Genomic DNA, 14,986 nt, shown 5'->3' with positions numbered 1-14,986 from the left:
GAAAAAACAGGAGAGCAGGGCAACAAACCAAAACCCTTGCATAATTCTTTGTGTAACAGCTTTATAGTATTAATTCCTATTTCTATATCCTATTATTGCTGGCTTACGAAGTGATCCAGTCAGCATGCAGGGTATTAGTGGATAATGTTTCTTTGGCTCTCTTGGAAGCAGGGCACCAAGTGTGCATGCACATGCACACATATGCACATAAATGGGTATCACAAAGCAAAACTGTTTGTTGCTCTGTTCCATCTCGATTCACATAAATCCAGATAGGAGAACGATTAAGCAGAGATACAGGTGGTCTGCAGACCTATGCTAAGTTGAGGTTCATGGTATCACAGSAAAAAGGACACACTCCTTGGTAAATCTGATGTGGCCCAACTACTTTGTCCATATTCCTAACAACAGCTCTCAAAAGAATCTGTATAACACRGACACTGCCAGTTCTTATCAGAACTACTCCCGAGGTTATACAAACTATTTCACTTAGCATTTCTGTTTCATACTTCTTCAGAATTTTAATGCTGGAGTCTAACTCCCCTAGAGTAAGCAGGAAGAAATTTCTGCATTTCAAATACAGTGACTTGCCCTGTATCATGTAAACAATACCTAGAAGGACACAGAACCTAGGAACAGAACTCCCAGTGCCATGCTCAAGCTACTAGACTGCACATCACCTAGATTCCTAACATCATTACAACTTCAAACAGTTTGAAAAATCATCAGCACCTTAGGAAAGCCTACTGATTTCAATCATATCAGGAAATATCAGAGTGACGTAATAGTTCTCCAAATTCTTCCTGAAACTACCACTTGTAGTTTCACCAGGATAATTCAAGCACAGAGTGCTTCCTCTCACCTTCAGATACTCACCTCTTGGTACTCCCCTAGAGGAGTCAGGTACTGAAGAATAAGCCTCTGCTCTATGGCAGGAGTCAAAGGGTAAAGCGTATAATTAGTGCCAATCACCCATGGGGACATTTCTGACCAGCTGCTGTTGGACAGTTCAACAAACATCCGCTCTGGTTCTGAAGCCGAGAAGCCCAGCTTTTGCTTGGCCTTCCGGAAGCCGTCTCTTTCATGCTGTTTCCCTGATTTACATTTTCTCAGTCCCCCATCATCTAGTTTTGTGGCAGAGTTTACTCTGCTACTGGTCTTGTGACTCGAATCAAGATGAAAGGAGATCTCCATATCMCCAGCAACTTCTTCTTGTTCTCCATCTACTGCCATCTCCCCATAATCCATATCCACAGCCTCTTCATCCAGAGGCAGGAGAGGATCTGACGGCACTTTCCGAGGACTGGGACGCTTGTTTTCTTGTTTYGTAGTCATTTCGGTAACCTGTAACTCTCGCAGTCGCCGAAGCACCAAAGCTACCTGTTATACAAATAAGCAAGCATGAGAACACTTTCTGCCTTGAACATGCAACTCACACTGGCCATGTTCCTGCTTTTAACATACAACCAACTCCTTACACACCACASCATGCTTGATATTTTATGCTATTTGGCCCAGAGAAATAACGGTTTAATAGCAAGACGATGACTCCAACCCTTTTTATCGTAACTACTTTCACTACAAACAAAGTATCTGCATGCAGCCTCCTTTAGACTACGGAGGAAGTGGCCAGAAAGCCATCAAGAGCAGATAAGCTATAATGATACTAACAGGACTACCTACCAATTCACACCATAACCCCATCATCCCAGTCTGACCTTGGGTAAAGTCAGTGTTCCCTTTTGAAGCAGTAGCTACAAGTCCTATAAAACTTAAAGGTCTCATTTCTATTCTTAGAAGCCTCACCTGTACAAAAATTAGAAGAATTCACCCGTGTTTTGATATGCTGTACAGCATCCTGAGAGCTAAATTTGCCTATCCTACCTGCTTCTAAGTCATCTCAATTACTCATATAAGTCCCTAAGCCACCACATGCAATAATTATGGCTTTAAAGCAAGATTTTCAAAAGCTTTAAGGTAGCTAGGAACATAAGACTCATAAGAAAGAACAGTATTTTCTTTCTTATGTTTCCACAGGCATTTTTAAAAACACAACCTGTGCAACAGTAACCTGTACAGCATATCACAGGATCAACAAATGTGTGATTTGGAAAGGATGCAAAGCATGAGGTGTCACTCTTACAGCTATTATTAGAATGACTGTAAAACCCATATATTCACAAATGGGAGCTCCCCAAAACAACAAAAAAAGGATATACATATCTGTCCTCTAAAGAAGAAAAGCACATCAGTGGGTCATTACCAATTGTGAGTTCTCATCCCTGTAATTTGCAGCAATATCTTGGTTTTCCATAGCTCCTCCCAACAGTCCTGTTGCGTACGTCCTCAATGGCTGATCAGCCTCTCGTGCCCACTTAAAAAGATTTTCAACTATGCCTTCCTAGAATGAGGAAAGTAAGAAAGTAATGCTAACAGTTATACTTCAGTTTTTCCTCTTTGGTCCCAAAGAAAGCATCTGTTGGTAAATATTCTTCTTGTCTCAAGTAATGAGTAATGGGTTGGATTTCCTGCTGATTAAGTTATGAATTAACACTGCAAGTTGCATAAAACTATTCCCAGGCATCAGATACCTGGGATCAAGATTTGCACGCCTGCAGAAGTCTTCCAAAGTGGAAATTCAACTTACTACCTAAACTTGTGTTTTGCCACTTCTTAAGTGGATTAGCCAAACAAAAGAACACCAGGAAAACAAACAAACAACCGAAAATGCGAGTTTCGCTCATGTAAATCTCCAGCAATTTAGCAGATTTCAAATGACCGATGCTGAATTCATACTGAGTAGAATAAAATTTGGCTAAAATTCTTACATTTCACTAGAAGCTTCAAAGCTTACTAGGGTCAAATTGAGAAGCCACTTAAATAAGCAAGCTAGCTGTTGCCAGAGGAACAGTTTACATTAAYGATTACTCATGAACCCAAAGAACAATTATCAACACAGTCACAAATCCAGAACGGTTTGAGAAAAGAGAAGCAAGTATATCAACTGTTACAAATGAAAGTCTTCATGTTAAATATAGTTAATGTTTTTAGTTGTAGCAAATTAGACACTATTTGAACACAGCCTATTTGAACACAGCCTAACATACATTCTTTTATCCAGGCTGAATAAGTGTAAATTAAAATAGTCAATTAAAATACAATGGGTAAGAATGGAAGATTCCATTTTTTTTCCCCTTCTAAATCATTATGGGACCTTGAAGTAGCATAAAACACATTAGCTTAACAGGGATCTTGCACATGATTTGGACCACTATAGTTACAACATGATAAAAGATCAGCTAAAAGGAATGATGAGCAGGCATGTATTTCCATGAGAACTCTCAGCTCATAGGTTTTTAAAGCATTGCTTGTTATATATTTAAATTCAAGTTATTATTTATATGCTCTCAAATCATTAAAAAAAAATCAATGAGATAGGTTTTTAAATACATTGGCCGCCAGAGGGCCTCTTTATGATTGGAATAATATAAACTCTCAAAACAGTGCACTTGGTTAACTGTCCTAAAATTTCCTACATTCAAGCACACAAAGTTACAGTATGGAACTCAGTAGAGATTCTCTAGTTAAAAGAAAAAAAAATCCTTAAATGTAAAATATGTCTTAAAAATTTAATTTCATTTCACATAGAGATTTATCATCTCAGATAAGATGGGACAGATTCTCTCCCAGAGATAGAACTTCAATCTTTCTTTTTACTGATTTCTCCTGTTGGAGGAATTTTGGGGTATATAACACACTAAGTTTATGACTCAAGTCTTACTATAAATGATACCTTTTCCTGAAAGACAACAGCAGTTTCCAATCCCGGCATGATGTCCAGAAGAAGTCGGCAGGCAGCAGTGTTTAGTGGAGGTTCTCTGCTTGTCATCACATAAGCATTCACTAGCTAGAGAAGATGAGGAACAGCACTGGCTTGAAATTAATCTCTGACCAAAACCAAGGCAGTGAAATTCTTACAACTCCCGCAACAGCAAAATAATAAAATGACAGATATATGTAAGCCCTGGATCCACAAACAAGTGTGTTAACCTGCTCTCTCCAATGCCTTAAAAGTTGAAATAACAGGAAAATGGAACAGCTGAAAAAATATGCACTTCTTTAGTGGCATCTACTTTTGCTTATCACTTAAAAGCTACATGTAAGCAATCTGGCAGAACTCCTACAGCAAAGTATACTGATACAGATATTTGTAAGGAGATGAGGGAAACAGACGATCTAGCAATAAACTGATGTTACAAGTGTAGCAAGACAAGAGGAAAGTCAGACTTTTGCCTCCTAATTCTCTCCCTACGTCTCCAAGAACTACTATACTCCTCTGCTCTTACAGGCAGTCCAGCATTTCCAAGTATTTAAAGGGAGAGACTCCAGTCATTGGAACTGGTAGTATTAATTCTCATTATGAAAGTTAATTATGCTTTTAAGTTTGTATTACAGGAGCATTAATCTCTTTACAGAGTGATAAACTTTGAGAAGAACTAATTCAATTATTACTATAAATATTCCAGCACTCCCAAACAGCTTATAAACCTCCTGCTTCCTTGAGTCACTTTAACAGTGGCAAGCAAGTCACAGTTTAAGCCCAATTTAAGAAACACGGTTACAAAACAAATAGTTCCAACACCAGCAAAACTGAACAAGCACAAAGTATTCAGAAATCATAAGAAGGTGGCAGGGACTGCCAGGTGCAGTTCTCAGGGCAAACCTACCGCATTCATGAAATCATCATTCTTGAAAAGTATCCTTAGCAAGTGACCAAGCATGCACTCTGGGTCCGCTCGACCTGCAGGAGAAACAGAAAAAGATTACCTAGCTACCTCAGGACTTCAAGACTGATACTGAACTGCTACTCGCACAATCGATTGTGCAATATTCTAGTTAGCAAGACTGTTCTCAGAAGGAAAATTACAGGAGAAAGAGTAAAAATGAGTAGCCTAGTTAGTATTTCTTCTAGTAGGCATTACCTCTGCAAAATAACGTCTTACTAGTCAAAGCATAACAGATCTTATTGGCCCAAGAGTGTTGAACTGTCATTTCTGTAAACAGTGAAATTGCGGATGTCAGTCAAACTGCTTCCAGTAATTTGGACATAAAATCATCTCAAAAGAAAAAAGAAATACAGAACAAAAAACATCCCTAAGCACTACACTTATCCAAAGGCAAATTCAAGGCAATTCAAAATAATTTGAAATACACTGCGCTCTGTGTCCACCTCAGAGACAGTATTTCACACTAACTGCAAGTTGTTAACATAATCATACCTTTATTTCATAGCTCAACCTCTGAAATACTCTTCTGAAAGTCTCTCCAGGGCCTCAAAATGTTGAAAACAAACTTCAAAAGTGTCAGATATCAACACTACAGAATACAATACCCCAGCCTGAAAGCAGTATCAGAGCTTGATAAGCAGCAGAACACGTCCGGGCTAGATTTTGCTTGCTTTTAAATACGAGTTAACTAGGTACTAGTTGAGATAGAATTCGGGTTGCCAAACGGATTCAGTAAATCTTACCTGGATGTCGGTCATCAAATGGGTCTGGATCTCCTTTGCGGTACTCTTCAGTCTCCTTCTCAATCAGCTCAGACATTCTACAGAAAGAATAATAGAATATGAGCAGAATCCACACTCAGTCTTGTCCCAGTAGACAGCTCCTCACAGTTTGTCAATATATTATAAAACAGCTCATCAGCTCTCATTTCAACTGTATTTAGTGCTACCAGAAGATTTCAGACTGTCCGCTAAAGAGGAATAAGGAAGAAGAGACTTGCCTTTTGTACTTCATTCCGATCTAGCCCAAACACACTCAACCCCTATCAATGTCCCAGTGATGCACAAGCATACTGCTCTGGAGGGAGCTGACTGTCAAAACTCCAAAAGGAGAAGCAGTGAATAGAGTGAGTTTTCCTCCCAGGAAATAGGTAATTCCATCTCACTTCACTTGGTTCTAAAGAGAATGAAAATAAAACTTATCCTGCCAGAAATCTCTCACTACTTTAGAAAGCTCTACTGAGAGATAATGCAGGTGGGCCAATACCTTTCACTTACATTAGAATCCTTGTTACGTTCTACAACACATCCTGTAAGAAACTCCCAATACTGCACTTTTCTTAAAAAAGCCTAACAGTTGGAGAAGGCACTAACAATAAAGCAATATGATTGCCTCAGCTTTTATTAGTGAGGTTCATTTTATAGAACACAAGAAGGCATAAGGGGCTTGTGTTATCCTAAAAAGAAAGAGACCATCACTCAGTCTCTCTCTTGCAGTAYGGTAAGTCCTGAATGGGTGACTTAGTCCTTCCTATTCAGTCTGTGCAGGGGCACCTGCTCAAATTAAAGTTATTCTGCTCTTGTTGAATCCCTTCAGCTCCATCCAAGCTCATTTTTTTACCACGCGTGTCAGCTATTTTAACAGCTAGGCCAAGGAGAAACTCAGCTGGCTACCAATTCATAGACCTTCAAATGTATTAAATGCTCCTCTCTATCTGCAAAACTATCAGAGGCTGTTCTAAAGTTCTGCCTTTCTCTACATTGAGAAGTAGTYTCAGCAGATACAAGAAATCCTATGCTCTTATTCACTTAGAATAAGCAACACAGGAATTAATTATTTCTATTTAAAAGAAATGAAGAACAGGAAGAACATCTCGTGGTCACACAATAAATACTCCCATAGACATGCCATAAGTCTTTCTTCAAGAAGCTTTTAAACAGAAGTATGCAATGTTTGAGGTGAAATAAAGACTAGGATTTAAAAAGCATTACCAAATTCATCTTATTCCCTTGGTATAAAACATCATTGCCTTCCCTCTACTGAAGTCTAGAGTGGGGTGCAGAACCTACTGTCAGCACAGCAGTTTAATACAAGGGCTTCATACCTCAGGGCTAGTGAATTGACTAGAGTTTATTATCAGGAAGGGRAAACTGTGGGAAAGCTGCAGGAATTCCTGGAAAAATATTTGTCTTTCATTTACAGATTTTCCTTCCAGAATGTCACTGACTTCTGCTTCACTCCTGTTACTTTCCAGAAAATACCCTGTGCTGCCAGGCATGATTAGAGACAAAAATGTACTTAGTCTTGCCTTTGTGAACTACACTGATTTGCCAGTGTGCCAAAAGATGATGTTATAAAGCCTGCCCAGATTGCAGCAACAGCAAATTACCTTATTGGGAACAAGAAGGGTACTTCTGCACTGTTCTCCAATCTGACAATTAACTTTCAGTAAACTGTTTATCCTGTGGGGTTCTAATATTTACTTTCAGTAAGCCTGAATCTGAAGAGATGCAAATTGTGTCTCTTGCTAACAGGTGGCACAGCTTGAGCTCTCACAGATTTCTGGCAAAAGCAGTTACTTAAGTACTCCATTGCCAGCTCCTTTTTTTTCCCCTCCCTCTGTAGGATCTAATAGCTTGAGGCGTGCCTGCTGACAGACAGCTGGGACAAATGGGGAGTTGAGGAGTTGAACCTCAGACTTATCCGGTCTTTTTAGGTGATAATCAGCATTTTGAAAGATTGCCAGAAAGGACTGACAAGCAGCATGGAAAGCAAGTGTAACATACTTATCAGTCCATCCTGTTTAGGTAGGCAGCCAAACAGCATGCCAGTTGAAGCAGCTAACTGGTCCCAGGGATAACAACATTATTTCAGCCTAGATGAGACGGGCATATAAATCGCCGATTACAGTTTTTTGAGAGAAGTAGGCACAAACTCTTGACCACCAAAAAAAAAAAAAAAACATTGCCTCTTTAAAACTGGCTTTAAAAGGGAGAGTGAGAGGGGGAGAAATCAAACTTGCTTGTATTACCCCCTCTTCATTAAAACATGCCAAGGTGGCTTCCAAAAGATTCTCACCTAGCCCACAATCTCAATTCTCAATTCAAAATATATATATATATATACATATATATATATATATATATATCCCTTTCCCCTCAACAGTTCAAGTGCTAAGTCTTTTCAGCCCTTTTTGTTTGTCTTGGATGAATCTATCTAGACAGTTTGTCAGTTCTTCACTGAAGAGAGAGAAGAGTCGAATAACTAACAATGTTCATTCCATTTTCATAACACAGTTACACGCAAAGTGCTTTGCTGAAAGGGCTTTAACAAAAAACAGTTCACAGAAGTAGTTGTRTTGAACCTGATTTAACACAAATTGCACCCACACTATGAACTAATGCTTTTGAAGGATCATTTCAACCTATAATTATTTGAGAACCATATAATACATATTTGTCATTTGCTGACCCTGTTTGCTTACATTCATACCTTCTGACAGTCCAGAAAACTAATTTATTAGTTAGTTAATCCAGAAAACTAACTTATCTGGAACTGACAATTCACCCGTGGCCTGTAAGCTACCACTACATGGTTGTTACTGTCCTATTATTGGTGAAAAACTCACAACCATACTCTCACATACACTGCCTCAGCATCATGTTTAATGGACTCTCCTCCAAACAAGGAAGTTCTCTCACTTAGCTCAGGGGGCAGAAGGAAGTAGAAAAGTGTCACTCACCAACAAGTGTGACCACAGCTTCCTCTGTCTTAAGCCTAAAACAATGTGCAAGAGCACTCCCTGCCTCAGTACATCAGCTAACAAAAGCTGGAGATTGTAAGCACTCATAGCATCTCTTCCAAAGATTCTTTTAAACCAAGGCTATTTTTGAAATCCTGTACTCCAAGCAAAAATATGGCTTTCACTGATACCTGAAACAAAGTAAATCTAGTATCTGCCAGAGTCGGCAAATCCCCCTGCTATCTACCTTAAATAAATCTCCACTAAAGCCAAAATATCCAAGCTTTCCTCATCTGATCAATCTGCCTGCTGCACAGAAATCTTAGAGAATCAAAGTGGGGGGCTATCAAACTTGCCTGGGCACAAATAAAGTATGGAATTCAAAGAGCTGAGGAGCAGCAAGTGCCAGAATACTAGACACACAAGAAAATACATCTTTAACTTAAAATTCAAATTTCTTTAAATTTCTTAGAACACAGTAACTTTTTGGCACTCATGTCTGCAATAAAAAGTCTGGAAGCCACACATACGATTCTTTCAAGGCACAAATGAGGCAACAAATACACAAAGATACACTAAAATATGTCTCATGTTTTTCAGGAAACCCACTCATTTTTATGGGCTTAAGACTGGCATTTTGCTGCTCATCTCCCTCTTCTGTGCTCCCTCTTTTTTAAGTAACAGAAACAGCAAAAAAAGTTTTACCAGCTAGGTGAGATACAGCACAGATCTGTGCAAAGAAGCTCCATTAGTCTTGTGCTGTTCCCATCAAGGGCCAGCTCAGGATCTGAGCACTGAGGTGCCTCACCCAACAACGCAGAGCAGTGCAGCCCAGAAACCTGGGTTGTTCTTAAAGTACCAGCAAGCAYGTTAAATCCTTCTGAGAGGCTTGGCTCGAAAAACCACAAATGTAACCGATATTCTGAATGTTCTTCTTGTAGTAGATGTCGTCTTATCAATAATGCCGCTACTAACACCTTACACATCTCCTAAAAAGTAATTTATTGGCCCAGGGTATATTTTCCTCACACATACAATACATGACAATGCTAGTCAAACAACGACTGGTTTAAAAAGAAAAAAAAAAGAAAAAGAAAAAAGAAGAGTTTTAACACCTCCCTTTAGGCATACCAGATAAGCTTCAATAAAATCTTCTCTATATGATCCCCTGAATTCATCCTATCAGTTCTCTCTCATCCTTTCATACAATCTGACCAGTGTTATTACAAGAACAAACCCACCTCTACCCTACCACTCTGGCGAAACACTCTCCTTCCTGAACAACATTTCACAAGTTTCAGGTGAAGACATCAAACTTATCTCAACTATTTAAAGACTCTCCCTGACTCCTGTTATTTCAGAGTATTAAATTCATGTTTCAGAGGCAGTCTGCCTAAGAGCTTTGCAATATAAAGTTCTTACTAAAATTATATGTATTTAAATACTACACTTACTGAACAACTTTCAGACCAAAAAATATGAATTACCAACAGCTAATCAGCTATTTAAAAATCTCAAGCAAAAACATAGTAAAAGCAGCTCTCAAGCAACTTCAGAGTTTTGAATTTCAGAATTTATGTACTGGAACTTACCTGGTGAGGATAGGGACCATGTCTTGCCCACTGCCATGTTCTTTCTCCCATTGCTCAAGCAAAGCAGTGAGCTCGGCCTTGGAGTCCACATGCCCAGATCCTGAAGTCATGGCTTAGCCTGAAGCAGAGGCAACAAACACACAAAAAAGTATGAAGATCAGCAAGAAATCCCACATAGGTTTGATGGACTCATTCACATAATCTAAATCAAAGATTAAAAACCACTTGGAAGAGGCAGGTAAATATCCAGCAACAAAGAACGAGAGAGAAAACCAAGCAACAAAATACTGCTCAATTTCACTTTAAAAACTGAAAATTTCTTTCTGGTCCTTTGGCTGAGAAAAGAAAAGAATATGTGCATATTTTGTATAACAGTCTTAACTGCTGCATGACAATCTTAACCATGATGGGAAGTAACCCTAGTTAAAAGTGTGTTCAGAATTAAAGCCACTTAAAAGTCTACCTGAATTCTGAATATCTGAACACAGGCTGACCTGAGTTAGTCCTCTTTGCTACTACTCAGGGACTTACTTGAGAAATAACAAAGTCAGGGCAGCAAGATCACGATCACCRTCATTATGCCAGTTTAACATCCTCCAGACAGCAGTGAAAGTCAGGTGAATCGCAGGAGGGAGCACTGAAGCATTACATCAGGTTTATCAGTTTTTAGTTTCAAGCCAGCATTTAACAGAAGATTTATYTCCCCATCTTCAAATACGGGCTCCCCCTACAGTAACGGGTGTCTCGTTAAGGTACCATTTAATGAATGGAATTCTCCCTTAGGTTGTATTTAAGCCTCTAAATCACCTAGATTTTTTTTCCAGACTGATAAAAATCTACTAGAAATATTAACAGATCAAACTACAACATAATCCATCTCAAAATACCGCCAGGCCCTTAGTCATCAGCCTGAAAGGCTGGGTTTGCTGTGAAGAGACATTACTTTATTGAAAGACACCGAGAAAATCTGGAGGAAGCAACATCCAATCCTAACGTCAAAGTAGGCCTCGTATTGAGAGGCAGGGAGGTGGGAAGTGGAGAAATCAAAGCAAAAAAAAAAAAACTCTCTTCACATCCAAAAATGCACAAAAATGTCCAGTATATCATTAACCATAACATGGCCAATATCCATCTTGCCATGAAATTTAATATTTGTTGGTCATACGTAAATCAGAGAAAGAACTTTGCAATACAGTGGTAAATACAGTGATGTCATGTTTAAGGCAGTGACATTTACTTCAACTGCTGAAACATATATCTACAGTCAAAGGAGAGACTATAAAGGGACTCACAGTTCAACATACACTACACAAGCATTTATAGCCCAGGTTCATTCTAAAAGTGGAAAAACAAAAAAACACTATTTGAGTGTTGGATACCCCTAGCTCACTTAAAACCTCTTCTCAATCAGGGAGTGAATGAACACCATCACAGCTCTACCTCCTGTCTCATAGGTGCTTTTGAATTTAATGTATTCTGACTGGTTAGCTAAATGCAAGACAATAAATTAAGATGACCCACCTGAAGATGAAACTGCAGAAAAAAAAATATCAACCCAAAGACTACTGAAAAAAAAATAAACCTGCAGCTACAAGACATCCAGTCTGAAGAACACCATTTTAATAAGTTCTATATAAAATGAGCATATGCTAACAAAAAATTCTACATGAGTATAAAGAAAAAGAACTTTCTTTAAGTGAATAATGGTAATTACTTGTCATTTATTTAGAGCATTCACTACCCATTCATCACAAAACTAGACTGGTAAATTTGATGCAAAAGTATAAATCACTTTGGAAAAAAACACTGAATGCAAGCAACAAAAAATATCAAGATTGCTCACACAAGCCCCTTTGGAAAAGAAAACTATTCCAAGCTCATAAAGGCTCTTTCCTTTTTTCATTAACTCAATAATGCTTGCCAGCAGCATTTCTGAGCTTTTAAATGTTACAGATAAACAACATTCAGACAAATCTACTTTGGGCCTCAGAATGCAAGTGCTGCAACAGTAAGTGCATTGAGACACTTCAGCCATCTCCACCTCTACTGTATACCCAAGAGATGAAAAATGTGCTTTGTGACCCCCAAAGCTTGTAGAAGGTCTGTACAGGCTGTTCTGTAATTTGAAGAACAGTTTATTTCCTCTAAGAACTCTTAATTATTCCAGTTAGAATAATAAGAACAGTTGCTCCAGCAATAACTGCAACAGGTCAGCAAAATTCCAGTCAGGAAGATCACACAGACATTGCTCATATTGCCCTGTCAGACGTAGTGCAATCTTAAAACTAAGTGGAGAAAGCAAAATCTCAGCTCTCCCTAAAACCTGGAGCTCACTTAAAGCACATTACAGATCGAGGTATCAGGTGCTGATACATTCYCCTAAAATAAAGTTAAAAATAAAAGTGCCACCCCTTCCGAAGTTGCACAGAAATGGAAGTAAGTATCTTTGCAAGGCTTATCACCTATATCCAAAGGCCTCTGTCCTCCCATCCAGCTTTTCAAAGAAACTTGACCACTCTAGATGGCACTGAAGAGAAAAGCAGCAACAAAATCCACCTCAGAATTGTCTACTCGCACAGTTCTTACATTAACACATACTAATTGTAAAGTATATATATGAATGGAACATGAGACAGGTAGATGACATTTTTAAATACAAGAACCAAAAACAATTGCAACTATGCTCACTTTCAAAAAGATCTAAAATCAAAGTAAAGAGCTTGAGAAAAAGGGCAAGATCTCAAACTCTATGAACTAAACTTTAACCATCAGAAACGTATCAAAGCTGTTGGAAAATGGGCCTATGAGAACAACTCTGAATCTCGCTATTTGCCTTCAACAAGTCGGCAAAGAAATTTAATCTTAAGCTGTTTTCCAGGAATAACTACAATCGGGTGCAGCTATCTCATCTCGTATTTAAATCTATGTGTTTTTTGTAAAACAATTTTTGAAAAGATACAGTCCTACTATATGTGKCACTTACAATACCTAATAGATGGAAAAAAAAATTCATTGCTTAACCAAACACTACTACTGTCAGAACATCACATTTAAATTCAATAAAATTGATATAAGCAAAACCTACACTTACTACAAAGGCTTCAGATTTGAAGGACAAACACTTATAACCTTAATTATTAACCAACTGTGAACATATCCACGGAAAATCCACGTGTTTCAGCATCTAGTGGTGCACATATTACAGCTTTTAACATTAAACATTCTTTAAAATTCCAATACCTTAGCAACATCACTGTGAACTTCTTATTTTTCTGAACATAAAATGTAAAAATCTGACCAAAAAAAAAAAAAAAAAACAGAGAAGTGTTCAGATCCACATACTCAGAGGTACTCACACATTTTAGAGATCTCACTTTGCTAGGAGTCATACACCTTAGTACATAGGTTCTAAAAAGCTTAGAAACACAAGTCTCACTGACCTCTAACTGCAAACCTTGATAAGAGATAGTCTAGTTCAAGCAATTCAGCTTGAACTTTTTGTTCCTCTACATATTCGAGTGTCATACTGAGTGCAAGAACAGCACAGGTCATTCACTTACAGATTTTGTGTTATGTTCATAAAAAGGATTATGAGGTTCTGAACACACTGACTTCAGTACAGACAAGCATTTTAAAGCATGAAACCTCTTAAGTGAAAATAAATTTAAAATCTGAAAATCTACTGAGAGCTTGGTTACTTGGGGAACAAGTGCAAAAACCATACCTTAAGAATGTAAAAAGAAAATGAAAGAGACACATTAAAAAAAAAACATAGCTTAGTTAAAAAAAATAAAGATCAATTTTAATCAACTTTGTTGAAAGACTGTGTTTTTAAAAGCAGATGCAGGCAGAAATTACAAAAGAATTTGTGCACCCACATATATAGCGCTAGGTCAAATTTTAATAACTATATTCTGGTCTAGCTTAAATAATCAAGTTTCATATTGTTCTTAAACATGATTTTTAGCATGGCTGAGAAGACAACGTAGATGAGAAGTCTACAGGAATAATATAATTCTGTAACAAAAAATTATGAACTCAGGAAGCAGTATCTAATTAAACACATGGCAAGCAGATCAGTACATTTGTAAGTTCTTTCCATATTTATGTTTTAACACAAAAAAAAAAAACTTTTTAAAAAATGCCTCTCATCAGAGGGGTAATCTTTAAATAGAGGGGATATAAGGCAGCTATTTGGCTAAATCTGTTGACAGCCAGAAACAACTGTGCCAAAGTTAAAGCTGAAGGGTAACGATGGCAACATAACTGTCAACACTGACAGTTCACTTGTAGAACAAAGTATGCCACAATCCTATCAAAGCCTTTCCAATCTCCCGAGAATAAAATCACATTTTGGCATCACACTTGAGTGCAGCTCCGAAGTCTTTACTTATTCAACTTCACGCTTCAACTACTAACACAAATCTAAATTGGCTGAGTTACTACAGAACAAGTTCTTAATATTGCTTTAAATATCTGTCAAAAAAAAAATGTTTTTACAGCTCGAATATTTTTGAGGCCAGCTGGAAACATGCAGTTATTCAGTTTCCTGGATTTCCGCTTTTACCAAATAAACCTGCAACTACATGTCGGTTAGCCAGGGCAAGCACAAAAAACAGGAACAAACTTCTGCCACCTGCCAAGGCAGGTATAAGGGCAACGCTCCGCTTCAGCGTCGATTATCTCCTTACATAACTGGGAAGGAAAACACTAACTCCTTACCTAGGAGAACGCAAAGACTTTATCTACCTAGAAAAAAAACAACACGCTGCTCGCGACGGCTCCCCGGGGCCCTGCACCGCACCGCACCGGCACGCAGACACCTTTCAAGGGAAGGCTGCTCGCTCGGAGAGCCGCCGGCTGGA

At 38.3% G+C, this 14,986-nt stretch overlaps 1 protein-coding gene across 5 annotated transcripts in view; it reads right to left on the bottom strand.

Moving 5' to 3' along the window:
• The window catches only part of DCAF1 (DDB1 and CUL4 associated factor 1), a 54,954-nt gene that overhangs the window by 39,345 nt on the left and 623 nt on the right, over nt 1-14,986 (bottom strand). For all 5 annotated transcript variants that reach the window (XR_014896669.1, XR_014896668.1, XR_014896670.1 and 2 more), the window contains exons 2-7: nt 10,122-10,239; nt 5,531-5,607; nt 4,728-4,801; nt 3,794-3,907; nt 2,264-2,401; nt 877-1,380 (exon numbers count right to left, since the gene is read on the bottom strand). Coding sequence is in view for 2 of the 5 variants with exons in the window: in XM_085311600.1 (XP_085167726.1) it covers nt 877-1,380; nt 2,264-2,401; nt 3,794-3,907; nt 4,728-4,801; nt 5,531-5,607; nt 10,122-10,231 (1,017 nt within the window). In the remaining 3 variants the exon portion in view is untranslated. The remainder of the gene's footprint in view (nt 1-876; nt 1,381-2,263; nt 2,402-3,793; nt 3,908-4,727; nt 4,802-5,530; nt 5,608-10,121; nt 10,240-14,986) is intronic.

The sequence above is a fragment of the Rhea americana genome, unplaced genomic scaffold (assembly GCF_003343005.1).
Source record: "Rhea americana isolate MKP2758 unplaced genomic scaffold, rheAme1 scaffold_345, whole genome shotgun sequence".
Lineage (NCBI taxonomy): Eukaryota > Metazoa > Chordata > Aves > Rheiformes > Rheidae > Rhea > Rhea americana.
This window is presented reverse-complemented; position numbering and strand designations above follow the sequence as displayed.